The following is a 24470-nucleotide window of genomic DNA, read 5'->3' as shown; positions in this document are numbered from 1 at the left end:
ACATTTCAACCTGATTCGGAAAAGATCATTGGCGGAATTACGGGTATGCTGTCTACAAGCAGTCTAGTTCTGCCTAAAGGGAAGTTAATTCCGCAACAGCGATTCTAGCATATCAACCTGAAAAATAAATGCGCTGTTTTTGTCTAGAAACGTTGGCACTATGTTAGGTTGAGTGAAAAATGTGTATTGAAGGCGCGCAATTATGCCGGTTCAATTTGTTTTGAGAACAATGCAACGCAGGGATCCACCGGTACAAAATATGCAAAGCCCCTAACGAGTCATTCTAATGTCGGGTTTATATGCAAAGCCTCTCGCTCGCTCTGACGACACCACTATGAAGTCAATCTACGTTACTTGTCCCAAATCTTAAAAAGGAATTTGCGAAGCTCAGTGCAGCCCTGCCAGGTCTTCTTTAAAAAGGCTATAAAAATTTCTTGCAGACGACAGCCGACGACTAAATCACAACGATGGTCAAACAGCGGGCAGGGCCGCTTCGCCGCAGTTGCTGACTAGATACGCCGGTTGCTGCTGAACCAGCTAGGACAACTTTAAGCACTGTTGAACCCGTGCTTGCGAGTTTATGCTACGTACCCACAAAATTCGCTCTGTCCGCTTCCGTTTCCTCGCTAACGCAGCCCTTCAAACTAAGGCCTAGATATGTTTACACTGAATACACTTTTCAAACAAAGCAATAGAGGAACCGCGCAAATTTGCAGACGATGTGTTCCCAAAGAAATATTTGCGCTCGCGGACGCCGGAGCCGGAGGCGGCCGAGGGTAACGTCTCCGCCGCCGTCTGCTATTGTGCGAATGATGCAGCTCCTAGACAACCTTTTCGCCAGATGGCAGCATGCTGTAGAATACTGGAATATAGTTTACCTTTTCTGCTGCTGCTGGAAGAGAAACTTCGCGCTGCGTGATTAAACAAGCATGGCTAAAGCGACCGCGGTTTCGCTCGAAATCCCCTACGCTGCCTCAGTGTGCAAGTCTTTCTGGCTGGCTACACTTGGGACTGCACTAAGATCTTCGCACGCAGACATTACGAAGCAGGTATCGCCTCTAATTTGAGCCCGTACGCAAACACGCTTTATTAACTTCTTCAGCGCTCGTTGGGTGGTAATTTTGTGATTGTCTTCCTGCGCAATTGTGCTCATCGAGCGTGTGCTAAAGACCTTGCTTGGCGCTTGGTTGCTAATATATTCGCCTCGTTTTGACAGGGAATAATTTAAAATCGTCCGTAAGAGACAGACGCAACCTTTAAAGGAGGATAGGTACGCTAGAATCCAGCAGAATATATCATTCTTTCAAGGCAATATTTTTGAGCGAAACGCGCACACGCAACGTCGTCACGTCTCGTGGAGTGAATCAATCAAAAGGTGCATCTAGAAACGCGGACTCTTTAGAAAACGTTGAAGAATTGACTAAGGAAACGTTAACCAGACACTTTACACACAGATCACCTTCCTTTGAGTAACGGGGAGTGGTAAAAGGAGAACCACTGAAACTTTCTACCTTGAGAAATGGCTGAGGAGCCCTACAGAAACCAAAAAAAAGGTTTTAGTGTTCACTAATAGAATGTTTGCAAACAGTTTTTGCATATGGTGCTAAGTTTTAGAGCACTGTGTTGGCTTGGCTTGTTAAATCTGAGTACACACTGGAAAAATAAGAGCTATACGTTGAATGCGACCCGGACCCGACACCAGTGAGAGTTGGACGTAAATCACACACTCTGGCTTAGGAATACGAGGCCTTACTTCTAGCAATCAAGAAAGCCAACGCCAGCAAACAACAGTACCGGGAATTCGCAAGCGTTTAGAATACAAGAAACCCACATACCAGAAAGATTCACCCAAGCGTTACGCGAACACCGCTCGTTCCACTAGTCAATCCTCCTTCGTTTTATATATCTACTCCGTCAACCTACCTCTCGGCTACCGGCTGTTGGTTCTTAATGCTTGAGCTAAAATGTCTGCGATTGTGAGAATCGATTATTTTGCCTAACCACAGAACACTTCAGAAATGTTTTAATAGATACCGGGAAGTGCTCATACCACTCCTGGCGCAGTGGTGCAGCGTCTGAGTGGTGCTGCGGCTGAGTCCTACTCCGTTTTATATGTATACTCCGTGAATCTTACTCTCGGCTACGGGCTAGTGGTTCTTACCACTTGAACTGAAATGTCTGCGATTGCTAGAACAGATTATTTTACCAAACCGCACAATGCTGCAGAAATGTTTTTCATAGATACCTGGCAGTACTCATAGCCCTCTTGACCCAGTGTTGCAGCGGCTGAGTGTTGCCCCACAGCCCTGGGACGGTAGGCGCTGCCCCCGGTAAAATTCATTGATTGAACCCCCACCTGTCAAGTAGCTTGTGGATGCCATCTTTGATGCTTACAATCGAGCGTCACCAGTGTCTTCGGTGAGAGCAATGTCGCTTTTATTTTTGAAATAGATTTTCTAGGTGATTAAACGTACATGAATGCACCGCTATGGCCGCGACGACTTGGGTATAAAATGCATTATATACTGAAGCATAGAACAGACAAATCTTGACTGCGAAGAAGAAAACAAAAGTGCCAAAAATTTTTTACTGTAGGTGCAATGCAATTGATTGTGATCACTTAAAACTGAATAATTTTTTACACATTTCTGAACATTCCAGTTATTTGTGGCGGCACGGAGGGGGGAGGGGGGTGGGGCACATGCTGCGTGCGTGCAGAAAAAGGTGGAACTCGCCATTTACAAATAAAAAGTGTGTATGTGTGTGCGTGTGTGTGTGTGTGTGTGTGTGTGTGTGTGTGTGTGTGTGTGTGTGTGTGTGTGTGTGTGTGTGTGTGTGTGTGTGTGTGTGTGTGTGTGTGTGTGTGTGTGTGTGTGTGTGTGTGTGTGTGTGTGTGTGTGTGTGTGTGTGTGTGCATGACTGCTGCTGCAGGTGATGAAGGTTCGAGCCACGTTGGCCGTGATACCACGTTTAGCAGGTTCCGGGGTTGTCCGACACTGGGGCTTCGCCCGCGAGGGGCGCAGCGGGGTTTACGGAGCTTCTCCCAAGCGAACACCCCTAATGAAAGCCGGGCGCCAGGCCGGGGGCCGCTTGTACCCATTTTTACCGGTGGGTGTCCGGCGGTGGGTTTCGAACCAACCACCTCCCGCAGCCGAGACGGGCGCCCAACCAACTCGGCCACGGCTGCGGTTAAAAACTGAAAACGTAAGGGTTTACTGGTGTTTCGACGGGTGATTAGTCTTCTCTTCCTACAGGGGCGAGAACAGCGACCCTGCGCTCAGTGCTTGATTCAACTTATTACAAGCTCAGCCACAAAGCAGGACGCTGCATTTGCCAATCATCTGACCCCTTCGAACATTCGGTCAACTGCATGGGCACAAAACGGAAAACAGAAGCTCTTGTTCTCTAGTGAACAGCACCAATAAGCTGAGAGAATGAGCTTAAAAACTAAGATTTATTTTGGTCTTGACCAATCGTCATTTTATGCATTCAGTTGCTTGCAGACTGCGCTCATCAGCTGAAATTTTAGTTCGGCTGGTTTCTCTGTAGTCTCTTTAAAATCTCAAAGAAGCACAAACTCTTTCCGCCCACTAAGGCTACAGATAAAATATGCAAACCCAGAGTGCCAACAAATAAGCGGTGCAAGTCGCCTAGGAAAGAAGTGTCCTAAGCAGCTCAAACGCAGAGATAGAGCTGTAGACCATGGCGGCCTCTCTTATGGCATTTTAGTTCCGACCCAAGTAAATAAAAGAAATAAGGGATCTAACACAATACTGGAAATTATATTGCGCGGCATAGACAAATGAACCGAAAAAAAGTTTAAGAACAAACGCAGAAAAACAAGGCTGCCGAGATATGCTGGGCGCAGGTAGTCGAGCTCCGGTTGCATATCACATCACAGAAAGTGGTCTTCGGATAAAATGAAATCTACAGGGAACGTACGGGTTGATCGGCCTGAATTAGGTGTAATTACTGTATACAGGTAGAGTCTAGTTTGCATCACATGCTTCATTTCAGACCGTGTCGCATTTTCTTGTTAGTGCTCGCCTAGAACGGAAGGAGGGCTCTTAGAACGGAAGGAGGACAATGAACGCTTTTCGATGGAGTACATGCATGCCCCATATTCCGCTTCTTTTTTTTCAGAATCATCACACACGTGCAAAACGCAAGCCTTCAGAACGAGTAGATATACTCATTCTATTACAAAATTTCTAAAGGAAAAAAGCTGCACCTGAGCAAGGAATTGAACCACGGAGCAGTGATTTGCAAGCCTGCCGCGGTACCTTCGTACTGCCCTTCAGTGCTTTTGAGCACATGCTTATGCTTCATTTTGAGTCCTGCGGCGGCTTCCTGCGTACATTTTGCGAACTTCTCTGGTTCAGCTCCACAGATTGCTGCCGCATTAGAGCTGGCGCAGCTCAGTAAACTGTGAAACAGTTCGTGCTGCAGATTCAGGCTACAGAAACTCTCAGCTCAATAAGAATGCTTTACGACACGATGACTCCCCCTCCATTAGCGCGATAACTGTCGTTCTGATTCACAATTATTTGCATTAAAAATTATGCGCAGCTTCGCTAGAACTCTCGACGAGTATTCACATAACTGTAGCACTTTTGTTTCGTGGCGAATCGAGAAGGCTTACGGGATCTGACAGAAGTCTTTCCAGTGAACCGAAGCATCGCTTTCCCTCAGAAAGTGGCTGCTTTTAAACACATGTACAAAATTATGAATGACGGCTCCGGAGAGCATAGAACACTTTCACTTAGCGATATGTTTCGGAGAAACTGAAAAAGTGGCAAAACAGTCTCTTCTCATACGCACCCACAGGATTGAATGCATTTTCTGAATGGTATTGTTCAGAACCTTTGATCAGGCATATCGCTTCTTTCCTGGCGCTTAAAAGGAGAGCTCTTTATTTGCGTTCAGTAGAATCAGGAACCGATGAGATTGTGTGAGGTTACAAGGTGACTCATACTCAGCAATTCTGGTCGAAAGCATTTTTGAGCGGCAAACAGTTTAAAAACACAATTTTTAATACAATGTAAGATTTCACAATAACAATCAATATATCAGTAGATCAGCTGACGGCAGTCTAGTATTTTTTTTCTATTCACGTTTTCGCGTTCGTCAAAACTGTTCTCCACTGGTTTTCTATAGAAGTCTTCGCTTTTAGATGCGGTAGATGAAAACACTTTCAGAAGTATTTTGCTGCATGTCAGAATACTGGACCATTACCCTAAATATTTTCATATCAGTGGCTTACAATTTTCAAATATTCAAAATTTTTGCCCCAGAAAGCTGGACATGATCGCTCCGCTGCATTGCACGGACGAAGAAAATAAAGAACCTCGAACTCCTTCTAGCCGTAGAAACGGTGCACTGGCAGTTGTACTCTTTGCCGAGGAAGGGGTTCACTCCTTAGGTAATTTGGGTAGAGTAAACTGCTGCTGAAAGAGTACAGTAGCCGGTATACTCTATAACAAAGATTACCAGTGCTCAGAGTGTAGGAGTGCTTGCCGCGATACGCTCACTGGTTGCAGCAAATATGAAATGTTCGCGCGTTTACACGTGTAGCGAACACTCATACAAGGAGGAGAGGCACAAAACAAGGACGATGCACTTTCACGCTGAATGTGGCAAGGGAAAAATATCTAATGTGTTTATCATGCCGAAAAGTATAAACTAAATGCAAATAAATAAACAAATATAGTGTGGCTAAATTTAGGCAGTAAACTGTTGTGTTTACAACGTGTTTCCCACGAATCAAGCGTGGATTCACGTTGAGCTGAAGATTCCCCCCTCCACGTTGTAGTTACGACGGAAGCCAGGTGTTCTTTTCAAATTTTAAGAAGCTTGCAGTGATTGCGTGAATGGCTGTGTTGATATGGAATTGACCTAAATATCGTCGCTAGGAGCCAGCATCCTTATCCAGCTTTTTGACACAGATCTTAGTGTCGCTGCTGAGGAGGCACGGGAGTATGATTAACCTCCGAAGAAGAATATCCCGTGGTGAGTAAAATATAAGTGTATTTCTCCCGCCCGTGATCGCGTCCACTACGGCAAGTGAGGAACGGGCATGCTGTCCACAAGAGGATATGGCGGCACAGTGGGTGGTGGCGGCATCTGCGGCACAAGTTCCAGAGGTGGCAGCATCGGCTGAACGGGGACGCAAGACTCGACTGCCACCTGTTGAACTCCAGCGTCGGCAGCAGCCTTGATCGATGCTTCTTCTGCCTCGTAGTCGAGGCGCTTGTCCAGCTGCTGCGTCTGACGTTGGGCCACCACGTAGCTGGCGTAGTCCTTGATACCCGCCAAGGCCCCAACCTGTGCGCCACAGTGAACTGCGGGTGTATTTGCACGCCGAAAATCCAAACACCATAAGGGAATAAAAATTAACCCTGCTTTACTTCGCTAACTAAATGAGACGTTGGTGCGCTACCACAGTATGTATGAACCGTTCGTATGGGTTACTAATAAATATTTTACAGATACTGAAAGCGTCAGCTCGCGTTACGCGGTTTCGGTCTTTTCACGTGGCTGAAGCTGCCAGTTTGCCTCCTTCAATGTGGTGACACCAGGCTGCACCAGGACACAGCGGCTCTTTCGCTAGTGACTCCTCTAGTGCTGGAACATAAGAAGAAAGAAGGCAATTATCTCTCTCTACTTCGCTACCAGTAACCTGGTGCCTGTCAGCCTCTCTTTGTCTACAGTTTCCCACTTGAAGTTCACTCTACTCTGAAAACGAAGGGAGCAATTTCTCTGTTTTCACTTTTGGAAGCTGGCAAGTGAAGTCTTCATCAGGACACACCAGGACGCCTGGTTACGCTAAAAGTCTCGAACATAAAAATTTTGCCAGCTAGGACAGCTCAGCGCTTTTGGCCTTCTACTGCTTATCCGAACATAGCGGGATCGAAACTCGGCCGTGCCGGCCGCGTTTTTATGTATGGTAACTGTGAAAACACCTATGATGCGCGATGGTAATGCACGAAAACTATCTCCACGTGATTTAAACTATTCTAGAAGCGTTCACTATGACATAATCACAATCAATGTGGCTGATCGGGAGTCGAGCCCGACATACCTTCAAAATTTCATTTAATCTATGTTTTATAACTGGCAAGCGACTCCTTAATGTCAGTCGCAGCGGTTCATGCTTCACGAAGCATTAATTTAGGAACATTGTCCGTTTTAAATCTGTCAAAAATGTCAGCATTGCATGTAGTTTTCAAGCTGACTGGCTGCATAGGAATAGCATCCAGAACAATGGTCGCTAAATTAGAATTTAACAGCATTCGAATCGTTTATTGTATATTTGATGATTGCTATTAAAATTTCGGCGCATTGAAGACGGGAATAAAATATATAAATCAAGAATGTAAGATTGATATGCTGAGTATAAGTGCGGTGAGGCTTTCTTTGCTGTACAGAGATTTAAAGAACACGCACAGGGAAGCAGAGGCCTGTCTTTAGTTCTAACTATAAAATACTGGCTTTCCTGCGCTGTTAGGATTCCTAGAGGAAAGAGAGGAAGACAGAACAAAGCATACCAAATCTGAAGCTTTATAGGAGATTGATTTTATTTGCGTGAACCTGTCGGCGTCGAACGTTTATATCATGCCCAGCTATGTCGTTAAAGCGCTTATCTATTGCTTTTCTTATCGCATATTGTTCATGAAACCAATTCTCTGCATTTGTCCTATATTCGTCATGAGAGCTCAGCTCTGCAAGCAAGTATGATGATGAGTCGGTGTAGTTTTACCCTAGAGTCGTAATAATGCGACAGTATTAAGTTTCACATTGTTTGATATTACGTCCTGCGACAAGCATAAAAGTCGCTGATTGGTCGAGAGCGCGTTGACGTCACGAGACCTCGTCACATGGTGACGTCATCACAGCCCGCCCACGATGGCGCGTGGTAAATAAGTTGATTCTTTAAATTAATTCAATTGAATGGCCACCTGCCCACCATGGCACATCACATCATGCGATGTGCGCTGCGCCCTATGTTCTTTAGAAAAATAGCTGATTGGTCAAGAGGACGATGACGTCATATGGTAAATTGAACATGGCGCGAAAACTGAAACAAAAAAACAAGGCTCAAGAGCGTTACCGGAAAGAGGTAACACAAGAAGGTCGGAACAGGTTGTTAGCGGATTCATAGAGTGCATGGTTATGCGTATGCAGATTAAGGTAACATGACAGCGACAACATTGTGTATGCGGTAGAAGAACTGAAAGAGACGCATAAATATACAGCATGCAACGTTTCTTCATATACAGTCGCATTCTACTCCTTAGGTTATTTAAGGGTCTCTGTAAATTTTTAACGCCGACAACGACCCATGTAGAGGGGATGTGTTGGAATTGAAGAACAGTCGTCATTCTTATGCTTTCCCCTTCTGCTGTTCTTTGATGTCCTGGCTAAATGTAAACAAGGTTTTGAAAAAATACACAGTCTCTCCTAGCCCACTGAAGCCCTCTGAAGGGTTGTTCAGAGTCCCGTGGCGTTGTCTGCAGCATTTTCCCTGAAGACAGCAAGCAACTTAAGAAACTGATACATCATAAGCGGGACGTGCGAAAGCTGCGTCATGCGAAAGCTGTGTTTATAAAATAGTTTCAATAAAGAAAGAAAAGGAGTGAAACAAAGGAATCTCTTACGTACCTTGAATATTAGACGAAATATGACGTAAAGCATGAGAACGGCAGTTTGTTCTGCCTGGAGTAAACAAAATATGTATATAAATTAGGCACTAAATAACTGCGAAATTTTTGAAATTGTAACAACCTTTCTGCTCTATCAAGGGGGGGGGGGGGGGGGGGTATTCGTTTCCCAACCTTTTTTTTAAAGGAAGCTGCACACATCAACATATATCAGTCTGTACAAATAACTACATAAGAATACAAGGAATTCTATTTGTTTGCAGTGGCGCAGAAACAATATAAATATATTCGCTGTGTATAGCAAACAAAAAACGAATCATTATGAGGAATTATAGATTCCTAACGGGTGAGGCGATCCAAATTTTTCACTTACGTGTAAATGCTTTTACAAATCGAAAAAAATATTCAACCACTGACAGCGCCCAATAATCGTTATCACACTTTTTTTTTCCTTACTTAACCGTCTACTACGATTCGGCACAAAGCATAGTTCACCTAATAAACGCGAAATATTTGTGAACACGGCAATCTAAACCGCCAATTTTGGCCCCTTGGACTGGTATTGCAGGCGAAATTTACTTTATTGTGATACTTGTAGCATAATAAGAGGACAAATATTAATCATTTTCAGTTCTCAAAACGAGATCTATTTTGGCGATTCTATAGAGGCCCCATATTGCCAATGAATCAGCGAGGGACAGTAAATATGACTCTGAGTATCGTGAAGGTTGTTTCACTTAAAATCGAAACAACATGATTGTTGAAAAGTAACGCGTAGTTATTCCACTTTAAAAATATAATTTTATATTTAGAGCCCCGAAGAAATAACTAAATGCGAGTGCAGCCTAGCACGGTTAAAAAGCGCAAAACGACAAGCGAAAAAATTAACACCGAGAGGTATGTCTTGTATTCTAAGTAAACATAAGAAGAATAAGAATGAAACTTCATTTGGGACTTCCGTATCCTTGAAAGATCGAATCTATTCGTCATCGAAAAAGTACACTGCGATTCCTCAAGACAACCAGTCAATCGGAAATATTAATGAGGGTGCTCTAAACGAAACCACAGGCTAAAATTTTTTTTCTTCACATCCGTCTGTACAACAAGAGGATCCGAGGCAGTGACATCATACACCGTGACATAGCAAATGCTGAGACAGGAAAACAGCTAACAAATGTGAAGAAGTAAATATTTATGTTCATATTTGAACGAGCGCTCACCGTGAGGTCTGTAGAGTTCGGTGCCTGCGATTGCTTCCTGGTTGCCAACCACCTGCGATGTGGTTCATTCTTGTGTTATGAACATTAATGACGTGACAATAAATTTGACACATTTGTCTCGTACACAGTGTCCCACAAGATCTTCCAACGGGACGAAATTCTGCACAATCTGTCCCCTAACGCGAAAAGCTTTAGGAGAAGCGCTATTGTGGCCACAATACTTTACAGAGACGGGCACCAGAAATGTAATGACAGCGCTCTTCTTTCCTAAAACTGCGCCATCTCTGGCTCGCTAGGAGTGCTGGGCGGCAATGCATAGTGAGCGAATTGTACTGACAACTGTGTTACTCAAAGGGCAGAAGATTGGTTGGGGAAGTGAGCACAAAGTTCAAATTTCTGAGCTAGAAAATGACCTGATGACACTTAGAAGCAAGCTGGAAAAGTTTCTTGTGAGTAGCTCGCCATAGTGGCTTCACTTACAGCTTGTGTTTATTTCAGACGTGCGTTCTTGGTTTAAATGGTCGTGAGTGGTAATTTCTCCAATATTTAAATAAACTGGAAAAAGACTCTCAGCTCCGCCTTAGGGTTATGTGGCGATAGCGTTAGTGGCCCCCTTCCGAGGCCTGGTTTCTCTTTGCTTACTGTACGCACAAACGGACGCTTTTCTTCTTTTCATAATATTTAATCTTTCTTTATTTTGAATTTCTTCTTTTTCACCACAAGACCCATAAGGCCTTCCTTTAGCCAAGTCGAACGGACGTTCCTCACTGGTCGATAGGTTAGCGCGCCCGGCTCACTGCCAAAGAGGCGAATGTTGGAGTTTTTTCTTTCAAGTGCAATTGCTTTTTCATCCTGCGGAGGCACTACGCAATAGTGCTGGAATGTCGTCACTACTTGGTTGACCAGTGAGGAAGTATATAATGACGTCGCTGCAATACTGTGTGGTCGTTGTGGTGTTTGAATTACCCGCGTGATGTCCTGTTGTTGTGAGGTCAAGACTCTCTCCACCAATCTTGATTTCCTCGACAATCCAACGCCGACTATGTTTATTTGCTCAGTGGGACCATTTACGGCACCATGTTAAAAGACGAGGCTCAACTCATGTCGCCTACATTGTCTTCATTTCGTTAAAACATGTCGAGATCGGACTAAATACTTTTATAGGTTTGGCCTTAGGGTGTCCTAATTTGAATATCATAATGAATACAAAACCCACTAGAAGGTGACAGTTGACTACATTGCTTAACTAACCTGTTTCTTCCGGGCGTGAACGTATTCGGTGTCGTTGCTGAGAGGTGGCTCTTGTGTGGTTAAAGGTTTCACTGTCTTTGGCAATGGGGCTGTGCCATACGTCTTGCGATATATCTGGCATCAAAGATAAGGATCGAAAATAAGAAATCAGCGCTAACAATTGCTCGTGTTGAATAACTGGAGTGCAACCTGTACAAATCTCTTTGGATACCCTGCTCACAAAGAGGGTGATAGTGTTCCCGCTCTGCACAAAGCAATCACTAGTTCGTGACATTGCGAAAAAACACCGTGCGCAAATTCCGGCAAGCTACCTCATTGTTATGCCGTTATGAAGCCTTCAGATCAACACGCAAGACTTTTAAAGTCAGCATTGCTTACAGTACACCAAGCATGCAAATAGTTTTAAATCTCCGAACATATTTGTTCTTTCCGAGTGCGAGCTGTTAAATGAACGTTGGCAGGATCTCAGTCACAATCATCACCGTTACGCGTCGGCCATTTGCCCAGCCACCCGCTGCCCACCCCGGAATGAAACAATAGACAGCTAACACATATTCGCAGAACTCACGCTTCAGGAGAGCAGCGACTCTACCCTTGCCTTCCATAATGCAGATTACACTTCCCCCTTAGCTACATGTGCGCCCAAATCACTCATACGCTACTGCGGCCATTTATGTTCGTTCAGCAGCAGTTCAGTAATAGTTGTGGCCATGCGTGACGTCATAATTTTGTTTCTCATGTGGAAAAATACACAGCTGTTGTCGCTTATCATGCCCTAAGAATAAACGACTGTAAGCATTTTTTTTTCTTTACGTGAGTCCTTGGGAGTCTGGGTTTGACATGCAAGGCACATTCACAACAAACAAAATACACAATTTTCGAACGAACTTTCTTAATCACGTTCTTCTGCTATCAAATGTGGTTATCCTTTTCCGGAGTATACAAATACATATAAGGAAAATGAAATTCGACATTGACCTACGAATACAACTCGCGTGCTGAAGATTGCGAGCAGAACAAATGTCTCTAGTATTGTGCCGAAACGAACAAATTGTGCCTAATATTGTTGCTCAAAGTCTGTTTTGAACAACAGAGCAAAATTTAAGGTTTTTGTGAATGATATAATAATTTAAACTTTATCGAAGCTTAATCTACATTCGCCACAATTGGACAAAAACTTCCAAGATAGCAACAATAGCGAGAAGTAAACATATTGGTTGTTCACTGCAGAGCGTGATTATGTTGAGTAGAGTCCCCATTAATGGCAGAGCTACCTTACTTGAAATCGAAACTGAAATTCACCACACGCCCCCGTGACAATGTATGTGGGCACAACAGCATTCACGTGAGGGGTGCTCTCTCGCCGCTACACACAAGCTATTCAGTCGCACATCGAAACCTTGTATATTCACCCCAACTCTTGCCCGGCTAAAACTTTTGAAGAGTGTCAAAATAATATCTGCATTGAGGTAACAATACAGCGTGTTTCACCTAAGAATTTCTGCAGTTCTTAAAAATAGGCTGTGTGAGTTAGAAGAGCGCTCTTTTCGACACAGCATTGTCAGCGGTGTAGAACTTCAGGGTACAGCTAAGATGAGCTACCTAGCAGGCTGGTTAGCTAATACTGAATAGTTAACTTTTAACTTCTACTTTTAGGCTCCTTAATTACTAAGAGGCGTGTGGTTCACCATACTAACTATCGATATCAGTTTTTAGAATTTCGAGAATGCAGCTGACCTCGGCGCTGTGGCCCAACAAATTTCGGCTATTTCGACGAGTTACTTGCACTGAAGAAGTTGCTGTGCTTAAACGCTTCTCGGAAGCGCATTTATTTTCGCGCTATGTAGCCAAAATTTGTTAGGTCGTAGCGCCGATAGCATACCGCGGTTTTTAAATGCTAAAAGCTGTTACTGATATTACAGTGGCCTACACGCCCTTCCATCATTAAGGAGCCTAACAGTAATAGCTAAAAAGCTAATTATTCAATACTAGTTAATCGGCCCGCTAGTAGCATGTGTTAGACGCGTTTTGGTGCAATACGCCGGTAGCAGTGCTATGCAGAAAAAGCGCTGTTCTAACTAAAAGAATACTGTAATTAGAAACTGTACAAATCCTTATGTGCTGCACCCTGTACGTGTACTGCATAACTGTTCACTGCGCACCGCTTGGGTCGAAAAGCTGAATTCTCGTATTCGAAAGCGCGCTACCTCGGCTTTGCTGTTACCTGCTCTGGATGATTTATCAACGAAAATAATGGCGATCCGGTGGACCGTTCGTGGGCTCCGGCCGTGGACACTGCCACGACAGAGTGAGGACGGAGTGACGACAAGGTGAGTCGTTAAAGCGAGGGCATGTAACAAATTATTGAGAGCTTGAACACCTATGTTAAATGTATGTAAGATTCCTAATGACGTGGTTGGTACTCGGAGAATGTGCCAGCCTTAATCAAAATTTCAGCTGCTGGGCTTTTTATTCAGGGTACTTATACTTACGTCTAGAGAGCTTTCTACCGGTTTTGTTGTCGGGACAAAATCCGGTTGCCGAGCAAGGCTCTGTAAATGATAGAACAGCGCCGTGGGAGCCAACGATTTTATAGGAATGAGCATTTTGGTTCTTCGTAATGATATCGCACAAAATCTAAACATTACAAAACACGCTCTACAAGCTTGGCCAACAGCAACGCAAACGCACGTTTTGTAATGCGAAGAAGATGTTTAAGATTCAGTTGAGGGAAGCCTAATGATGAATGGAAGAGAAAATAAGAAGAGCGGGATGGAGAGAGGAATTCCACTAGCCTAGATTTGAGATCATGTATAATTATGCCCTAATAGAAATTAAGTAGCTGAAATTAACTCGGCGGTACACTTCGAATCGCAGTTAGAGATTAAATGATTCCTTCGTTGATTTGAACATTAACCTGTGAGTTTCGCAGCTCGTCATTTAGAAGCAGCTCTGTTTTGATTTCTTGCTCCAATTACGAGCTCCAACTGTTTTCTCACTCCCAAGCTCACAGTACAGCGAAACTGAGCCTTGGTCCTAGCACTCGCCTTTGATGTATAATGTTACGGTGGCGAGAGGTCCTGACTGCTTATAAGAACGTCGGAACCATTTAAAGATTTAATCAACAAGGAAGCTCTTTTAAACTCTGATTTAACCTCGAGAACCGGGCTTTTAGTATCTTCGTACTTGTTACGGTTTATAGCAATATATTTTTACGGTAAACACGCGCGTACCCTGACCGAAAAAGCGAGCGCTAGTGTACCAGCATAGACGCGGAGAGTTGGTCGAATACGTTTACGCATTTGTTATGCAGTGCCTAAAGAATGCGTTTAAAACATTGCTATGAAACTCATCTATATGGTACATAATATGCCAGAAGAACTTCACTGCCACGCTATCATCGTTCCTGGCTATTCCTTGCGTGTAGTTACCACTGCAACATATTAAGTGTGAAACTGCACAAGGAATAGATTGAGTGTACTCGTTGAAGCTAGCGCTACATTGCTTCTTGTCCAGTGCTCTAAGGTCAAGGGTGTGGACGGTACTCTTACATCCATGATGGTCATGTTTCCGGAAGCGATACCAATGGCGGCGTCGAAGGAACAGTCGATGATGCCCCACAGCCACGCGCTTAGTATCAGGCCGGGATGCTGCTGCAGAGGAGATTTGAGCATACATTTAAACATGGTAGGCATTTTTCGGCGTATTTTTAAAGTGCAAATAGCGAGCATAGTGAATGTTGAATGCCTGGGAAAGGCCAGGACAAAAATATCAGCCGTTGGCTTAGGACAAAGGTGCCTAGTGTCAGCTTTTTAGAGGAGACGTTTGGAGTAGCTTTATATTCAGATGTAGTTACGTGAAGGTATTCGTGCAGCATCCTTGTAGTCCAATGGTTTAGTAGTAGCAGCAGGAGTAGGTAGATTTGCATTGAAAAGGAGAAGCAAGCGGCGAAAAGTGAGTTTTGTAGCTATGTTCTATACTTGCCTGTTTCACGATATTGCTCAGTATCTCGTGCATTGAACTGCGCCGTCATCAACAATTTAATTTCATTACGTATATTTGCACAGTTCTGTAGAAAGCCCTATATTCTCGCCAGAAAATTTTTCTCCAACGAACACAAAACGCTCTGTCGTCGTGAATACGTTTTATTGAAAATAATAGTAAAAAGGAAGGAAAAGATTTTTGCTAGCCCCGGCATCTGCCATCGATACTAGCACCTGAGCAGGGGCAGCGGAAATAAAGGATAGCAGGCAGAGTGGAGAAATGAAATGAAAGAGGTGAGGGTACAGGAAAAGAGGATAGGGGGAAGCGAATGGAGTTATGGAAGAATTTGCTAGAAGCGTCACTGCTTAATATTTATTCAGCATGCATGCACCTTAATTGTAGTTTATTATTCTACAAAATATTTACTCAGAACTTGTCTGTCTTATGTGTAGGGGAAATGCAAAATATCTGTGCGTATATGCCAGGTCTTGTTCGTACGCATATGCTCTGTCTCATGCTTTAGGCTAACACCTCATATAGAAATGAAGACTGAGCGCTGGAAACACTTGGTTGCAAGAATTTTTAATGCGATAGCAATAAAAGTCACATAATTAAAAAGTGTGCTGCCGCTGATAAGCGTCGCAGATTGGTTGAAGGGAAGTTTCCTAATGTCACTAGGGCGGAAAATTTCTATTGGCTGAATCGAAGTGACTTGCGGCACGAAGACGACTCTTCTTCTAACTGCATCTAGAACTTGCAAAATGCTGTTGCATTGTCAAAATATAGAGAAATTTGGTACCGCTGAGCATTTTACTTTGCTCGTGATAGCGAAAAAGCTGTATGGTGATATCTATAAGCTTTCGCGGCGCTTAGACAGAGCTGTAAGGAGTCTTAGTTCACTCACTTGTTCTACCCCGATGTAGAGGATGTAATCGAACACAACGCTGATGGCTGCGAGAGAGCTCAGGAAGACAGTTGAGTCCCTTGGAGCCACTGTGTACCAGATAAGAAAATGAATGAATAAAAGCACCAGACATGATTAAGATAAGCAGATATAAATATATTTCTGGCCGCCGCCAAAAGATCTGTCGTGAGAGCATTGAGTGCCAAACGCAGCAATCCAATTGCCAACATCAAGAACACAACTTATAACGCAACTTCAATAACTGTTCTTCTGAAATTAGCAAAAACAGGTTCGCAGTTTTGCCTTTGCCCTTCCGCAAAACGAGGAACATTATGGAGGGTATTCCAGCTCATTACGTCCTACACACAAGATTTTTCGTAGAAATCTTTATGATTGAGACCACAAAACGAAATATTTCGAAATTAGTTTCCGCTGAAAAATTATGTCGCCCCTATGTGAAACTTAGCATCAAGGCTTAAAGGGCAAACGAGAACATACAAAAAATGTATCAGTAAAGTGCGCAAACACCAACACAACACTGCAGTTATTTTTAACCCCTTGACGCACTACATTTTATCGTGTTGCTCAAGCAATTGAAAGTTTGTGCAATAATTATCACTGCCAAAAATTATACATAAGGAGAAATAAAATATTTCATTTAATATCAATCTGAACAGTGATGAGTTTCTCCAGGAAAGATTCCGCTCCTTAATCTGACGGTTACAACCCACTCCAGGAATATGTATAAGCAAAATTCAACTTTTTTGCGTCTTTCTCAAGGAAGGACGGCCATTGAAGGGCTTTGACTTATCAACAATGGCCACAGAAAAATCAAGAGCACGTGCAGTGTTAACGAAACGCTATTGACGCTTTTGTTCATGAGCAACGAAGGGCATTAAAACCTTAAAAAATACCAAAAACTCAATGGAAATATCTTCCACATATATTGCCTCGGTAGCTATTGCGCAATGACCAAGAGTCCATCATACAACTTACTGTAGCCTTGCAGCAGCACCGGAGATAAGCTATTTCTTAGCCTCAGCCTCAACCCGTTTATTTAAAGCCGACAGCCTTTAATTACTTATGCTAGCGTCCGTCTGTTCGTTACACTCTTCAACTCGATAAGGAAAAAAATCTTTGCGCACGATGGTATTCGAGCCACCATCCTTCCGTTCCACCACCCTTCCGAGCGTACTAACGATTGCGCTACTTCCTGCCGATGCGTATTGTTTTCTCTGTGTAGGAAGCTGGAGAGTGTGTGCAGAAAGGCGTCGGATTAGATGGTTGCCTCCCAAACGCCCTCCAGTGTCTCCAGCATTTAAGATTCACAAACAATTGTGAACTCTAAAGCCTTTCGCCTCAACGCACTGCAGGTCAACATAATGCCCCCCCTCCCCCCTCTTTCATTTTTTGCCTTCCTCAACATCTACATCCTTTGATTTCTGTGCAGATCATAGCTCGCACACCCTGACCTGGCCTCTCCCGCAGGTAAGCTTGTCTCTTATTTTCTTCCTTTCTAAGGACCGAAACATCAGCGCCTTCTTTCTGCCTGGCCATAAAAAGCGAGAGACCTACGAGGCCCTACTACTGCATCAACGAAAAGAGTGGATCGCAGTCTGAGTAGAACATAATATTAGAACATCTGCTACATTATCGTTTTTAATAAAGCACTCAAGATTGATCTGATAGAACAGCTTGCGAATCTATAGGAAGCTCCGGCAGTTTTAACGACATGCAGGGCAAACAGTGACACAGACAAATATTTTTTTAGAGAAAGCAGGAAGGGGGGTCGAAATACTTGTCTTTAAAAGTGAGACTAAATTTTTAGGGGCGCTCAGCCTACGCTCGACGGTATGACACGATTGCGTTAATAAGTCCTTCAGCGGCCTGCGATCTTCTATGTGTGTCAGTTCGCCGGCGCAGATGTTTTTTCCTTTCATCACCGCATAACGCAGGACCTACCCTTAGAGTACAATGCAGTAGTGTTAGAGATCCCTTCCACGCAAATACTCCTCTGTCGCCTTGAATCTACCAGCATGCCCATATATGCGGAGTTGGTCATTCACTATATGACAGTCAAATACCGCTGGCAGTCCTCACATCACTCCTTGTGGCGCGTTTTATTTGTTAAGTGATGCGCCACTTCCCTGGCACATGGCTGTTTCAAACACACAACACGCCAATGACGCACGAATTACGCTGAACGGGACCCTTAAGGCAACTGCCTTCAAATGAAAGGAGCTATTTTTAGAAGGTTTACCGCGTCTGGAAACCGCCACTTTCTGCCTGCCAGTCCGCATACATTTTGATGCGCGTAAGAGGTGCACTCACGGTACTTGTCGAGGTTCTTGACGTCGGGGATCACGCTCTCGATGTCTTTCCTCATGCGCAGCGCGTCGGGAGGCATGAGGTCGTAGTAGCGAATGAACAGGTATATCAGGTTGAACATGTTCACGCACTTTTTGGAAGAAAAAAGTTGAGCAGAATTAGAGCCAATTTAAAGATAAAACAAAAAAGTAATCCTCCCATCAATACCTTAGAATTCAAAGAAATCTCTGGTAACCTGCTGAACGATTAAGCATTTCAAAGAGATTATTTGTGTTCAGACACTTTTTATAGTTCACAGGCATTTGACAGTGCTTCAAATATAATTTATAGGTAAAAGAAACGCTGTACTAATTTCGGGTAGTTATTCAATAACACCGATAAAAGCCGTCTTTAGGATCGTTCCCCCCCGATTGAGACTTCTATATTAGTTTGAAATGCTGGTTGCGGGATGTCATTAGACAGAATATTTTTAAAAAGTGGCCCTGTAAAGCATCGATGCGCCTTAGGCAGATGTACGAAATATGGCCCTGGAAAACAAAAAGGACCCGCAGTAAACGGCCTGAAGGAGTAGACGCCCCCGCGTGAAAAAAAAAAAAAAACATTGCGCCAGCACATTGCCTTGGTTTAGACCACGCTCCAGCGGCGCGCTCTGTTCTGCATTTATGACAATTGCCGCTTTTAAAGGCGCAGTGAGTTAAAGAAAAACGTGCACGAAACGGTCTTGTTTCAATCACTACGCCACTCGCAATTCACGCAAGTGTACATCCAGATGGACCGTTCGAGTGCTTTGGAAAATTTTCCGAGTGACCATACAACAATGTTAAGAAAAATTTTAAAGCGGAATGTATAACCGACAGTAAGGAGAAAATTTGTAATTTTTGGTGTCCGGGAGGTGCAATTGTCATATGAGTCCTGGAGACGGCGTTGCATGGCGACGTTGTACCTACTCGGTCAAGAGCAATCTTCATCGTTTTTAGATCGCGTGCGTTTATGGCAGCGCACACTCGAGGAGAGAGTATGTTTAGGGAAGTCTGTAATTATTATTCGAAAGGGAAACATACTGCTTTAAAGGTGACAGGATGCGAGAGGAGACAGGAAAAGGCACGAGAGTTGTTCAGCGACTGGGACAAACCATGCTTCCCAGCTTCCCAGCGGGGCATTGGAATGACGTTTTGTCCGGTGACCTCCATCCAGAGTGGTCAAAGGGAAGTACCACATAATAAGAGGATATACGGCAAGCGTTTGCCGCGAAGTCACCTGTCGGCCACTTGGTTTACGCGCCTATATTTGCAGAAACATAGGCTGAAACAATAACCACTGCAATACCTATATCCCCAGGCAAGGTCCTAGAACCAACCGCTTAAAAATCTACGAAGCAATTTCACCAAGTTCCGACTAGGCGTTTATAGCTGTTGTAAAGCCAGTGCACTGCACTCCTTTAAAGTCACCACTATGTTTAGTGTGACGAAAATCTTGGTTAGATCTACTTATCCCACTCTCACTTTTTGATTTCAAACAAACGTTTTCTAATATAACCCAGTTTTATCGAGGAATGCAACGTACAGAATCGATCACACTTGTCTAGAGTGCTCGAGAGTTGCCATCCGGGGAAAATAAATCAGAATTCTAAAGCAAGTATTCAATTTCACTGATAATGGTTGCGCTGGAGAGCAGCAGAATAGACACGTGAACCGCACAGGCACCAGCGCCTAACCGCTAGCATAGCAGGTGCGGAAAGATTTAACTTCATTTGCTATGCAGCACACCGCCCGTCCGCTCTAGACAAGTGCGATCGACTCTGTACTCCGGCAACTTCAACCAGTTTTCCAACCAAGGAATCTGCCACGGAACAACTCGAACCGAACTATCAACTCCGAATTCCAGCCTTAGCTTTTGGAACTCCCGCCGAAATTGCCATGGCTGAAGTTCAGGAGACAACTAAAGCCATCGGAGTCATGGAATCTGATGGCTAGAAATATCAGAACACATTGTAAAAGCAAAAGCATTGTTTGTAGGCCTTAGAACCTTTTCAGCTGTTTGTTCCTACTTTGCTCACGGGGCAATTCTTTTAGCGGCATTTCTTCAGTTGCTAATTTTCCCGAATCACATCTTCTGAGGACATAATTTACGAATGTATTTATTTACGGTACCCCCGTTTTGCGTGCAGTTCATGAATGCGGTTGATGCAGTTATTTCTGTTTTGAATATACAACTTTAGTAATCTGGTAACATAGAGTGAATTTCGGGAGTAAAGAAGAGCCGCAGGAAATTTCTGTCAAAAACTAATCTCCGCCGTAAAGCAAGACGCGAGAGCGTTAATGGTTGTTTCCTAGTTTATTTGTCTATTACCTCTTATATTTTATTTATTTATTCTGCAAGCATACATCAATCCACTAAGGCACTATTATAGGGGCGTTAGAATAGAGGGGCTCAAGTTGTGATCAAGAGATCGTGGTAGATAGCACGAACACATCACTTTATGCAGCAATGAACGATACCAAAAACCAAACAAGAGTGCAAAAATTGAAAAAATAGTAAAATTAAAATACATTTAAAACAGTGAACGCTATATTACAGCTCCGTAAATGTGTCAACATTGTCAAAAACAACAAAAATATGAATGTGTTATCTTCTGAATAAAAATTTTGAAATCAAGCGCAGCCATCACTGGTGCCGTGTTTATAGATTCAGGTATCGTTTTATTTCGTTAGTTTACTTTTCTCCGCGTAAAGTTTAATGCAGAATTCTACAGAATCGCTCTCTTCGAAAAATTAATATTTAAGCGTTTATTACTGCGTTGATCCGGTCTAATTTTGTGAGCATTGCTGCTCCTAGACGAAACCTATTGCTATGTTGTACAGTGTTTTGTTAATACCAGTTGTGTTAATGCACATACTGTAATGAAATTTCGATCTTTCAATTTTTCTGTTCAAACAGAGTTTTCCAACCCAGCCCTTTACGTATATCACATCTGCTTATAGTACTTACTGTTATAATACTACCTAATGTTCTAAATCCCAGGTACGAAGCGCACCGTTTCTTCAAGAATACGCTCTATCTTATCTATGAGCGTTTTTGTACGCATCTCAGGTTACTCATGAATATTCAAACATATGATTAATATTAGACAAATGAAAGTTCGCGTTCGGTGGAGACGAATATTGTTTAAAATTTTGTTAGTGAAAAGTAGTAGGATTTTAACGCGAGTCAAAACCATGAGCCAACCATGAGGTATGAGATAACCAGGCGAAACAAATTATTTTGCACGTCTAGTTGAATTAACTACGTTAATGTTTTTCTAACGATAATGAACTAACGATAAGCACTGACCCGCCGCGGTGGCACATTTGTTAGGGTGCCCGTCTGCAGAGGCGAAGTTCCCTGGTTCGAACCCGGCCGCTGCCGCTGCGTTTCGATGAAGGCGAAACGCTAAGGCTCGCGTATGCTGGGCGATGTCAGCGCACGTTAAAGATCCCCACCTGGCAAAAATTATTCCGGAGGCCTCCACAACAGCACTTCCTTCTATTTTTGTTTTTTCGCTCCAGCTTTCCGTCCTTCCCTTACGGCGCGGTTCGGGTGTCCCCCGAGATGTGAGACAATTACTGCGCCGTTTCTTTTCCTCAAAAACCGATTTTTGTAAGCACTGATAAAAATTAAGCTCATTTCAGCTATTCGCACGACAGATGAAGTTTATGAAGACTACGATGTGCAATGCGCAGCACGAGTGTGTGTTGCAGTTCAACAGGAGGTGGGCTCCGATGCGGCGATAGGATAATGTTCTTTTGGAGTAGCTAGCGAAGCTGATGCGTTCCCGCCGCCGAGAGTTCAAAACATAGTCACGGCAATATTTATTGTATTTCTGTAGCCTGAAGGTCATGCAAGCCACAAGATACTTGGTTGCGATTGAACGCTTGAATTTGTACTTTCGCACTAAAATGAAGGAGACATTAAGCTTTCGCGGCAATCAAGTCAACCTGATTAGACACCAGTCAAGCGTTTCTCTAAACGTAATCGCGAGGTATTTAGCGCGTTTTGGTTCGGAGTACAAGGCAATATATGTTATATGAAATAAGAAACTTTTTTATGAAATAAAAACTTTTTTTTCCTCGAAAACCGCACATAACATTTTTCGGTAGTTGAAGTCATTTGGCACCGGTGGCAGCTAGCAGAAACACTTTTTGTAGGTCACGCTTCAAAGCTGATATATCGACAAAGCATTTGCCGCATGACTAATGACACCGGCATCGGGATATAATCAAATGGTTGATTTAAGGCGTGCTACTTATTTTTACTAAAAAAAGGATATAAGAGCGGCCCAATTACAGAGCACTGAGGTAATCCCTATAACACATGCTGTTGAACTGATGTTAGCTCATTAAGATCAACTTGCCTTTCTGTGCAAGCATCCTTAATTCTTAATACAGCCCAGAATATTTTCAAAACTGTACAAGATTGATAATTTTAACAAGCGCAAATTCTGACGGGGCGACACCAAGTATTTTTCGGAGGTCTGAGAAACGTTATTCAACCTCCTACGAACTGACCGCTATGTCATGCGCAAACTCCGTTAGATGCCACACACACCAGGAACCGGAATGACTGGAACAGACGCTGAGCTTAGGTAAAAAGCTACTAACTACGCGCACTCATTAGCGTACAGTAAATCTTACTAGACCACATGATGCAACAGAATACACAAAGTGTCCTTTTAATCAAGAACAGCGAATGTACCTCAGTGGCCTTGAAATGGCGCGTCTAACTCCCAACCAAGGGCTGATGGATTGTTATCCTAACCCGTAATTTGTCCAGAGTAGCGTAATTTGTAACTTAATTTACATACTTGCATGTTCTTGTTGGATTTGAGTCATGCTAAGACCCCATGATCACAATTTAACTCATTTTTTATTCATTTTCAATCCGCAACTCAGCGTGCGACGTCATGACCCACTAGACAAATCGGAATTTTCATTCCACGCCAACATCACCAACTGGATTGCTTTCTCCACTAAATGGGACCTTTACATTATCGCATAGTACTATCGTCTCAAACTGAAACGTTACCATATCTTAAATAGAGTCACTGCTTCTGATGTTTGTGGATTTATTCAAGGTGGCCACTTAAAGTTGCTAAGTTCATGAAGCCGTGCCTACGGTTAGTTATCAAAAGTTTGCACAGGAATACTGCTAACGCTCGAGACTGATAACACAAAGCCAGGAGTGTTGTTGTTACCACTATTTTTGGCGAGCAACCACAGATAGAACCTTCCAGGTTTTATGCACATTCGATTTTAGTTATGTACGTTTTGAGCGCTTCGGCACCTTACGGCATTCTGAGCTGCGAATGCAAGCTTGTCTTTTCTATGCAGACGTTAAAAAAATGTGTATAGGATTTAACGTCCGAAAATGACTCTGGCTATGAAGGATGTTGTTGTAAAGAGCACAAGACAATTTCAACCACCTCGTGTTCTTAAACATGCACTGTCATCGCGCAGTACACGGGAGCCTAGAATTTCGCCTCAACCAAAATGAGACCGCCGTCGCCGGGATCGAACCCGCGTCTTTCGGGTCAACAGCCGAGCAGTATAACGAATTAGCCACCGCGGCGTCATGTTAAACGTGAATGAATGGTTTACGCAAGTATAAAAAATGTCGAGATTTACTTACAAAGCAAAAGGCCGCCAAAACCTTGATTGCACCGGGAGTATTGAAGAAGCACATCTCGCGACCTGCAGAAAACTGAGGGAGTCACTAACAGCTCAACAATCATCAGTTATATGTAAGAAAACAATAGAGAAGGAAGCACTATACACAAGGTTCTCACTGGAATCCTTCCGTTCTGCCCTATGCTCAACGTATTATTATGGCAATAGACAAACAACTGATCCGCGTTTCTGTTAGGAGCGATGCGAAGAAACTCACTGCGACATCAGCTGGTCTTCTTCTCTGTCTTCTTCACTCTTTCGAGAGGGACAGAGGATAGTTGCGGCACATTCTGCTTTTAGGTGATGTGGGTAGTTGACTTTAATATTTTTAAAAGTGCTTTCAAAGCGTAATACAAGGCAAAAAGGAAACTTAAAATGGATGATTCATTCACTGGCATAAAGGCAGATAGAACTACCCAGT

The 24470-nt window shown here is 43.4% G+C and overlaps 1 protein-coding gene across 1 annotated transcript; it reads right to left on the bottom strand.

Annotated features, from left to right (window-relative positions):
* Positions 1 to 6052: 6052 nt before the first annotated feature.
* LOC144129888 (uncharacterized) lies at positions 6053 to 24068 on the bottom strand. Its single transcript, XM_077663949.1, has 8 exons — positions 24012 to 24068; positions 18351 to 18477; positions 16020 to 16108; positions 14683 to 14784; positions 13624 to 13683; positions 11132 to 11245; positions 9881 to 9932; positions 6053 to 6341 (listed from the first exon to the last, which is right to left on the bottom strand). Exons 1-8 carry the CDS (start codon positions 24063 to 24065, stop codon positions 6055 to 6057), a joined length of 885 nt encoding a protein of 294 aa, XP_077520075.1. The 5' UTR covers positions 24066 to 24068; the 3' UTR covers positions 6053 to 6054.
* Between the last annotated feature and the right edge of the window lie 402 nt (positions 24069 to 24470).

This window comes from Amblyomma americanum, chromosome 4, assembly GCF_052857255.1.
Source record: "Amblyomma americanum isolate KBUSLIRL-KWMA chromosome 4, ASM5285725v1, whole genome shotgun sequence".
Classification (NCBI taxonomy): domain Eukaryota; kingdom Metazoa; phylum Arthropoda; class Arachnida; order Ixodida; family Ixodidae; genus Amblyomma; species Amblyomma americanum.
Note: the sequence above shows the minus strand (reverse complement) of the source record. Positions and strands in the feature narration are given on the sequence as shown.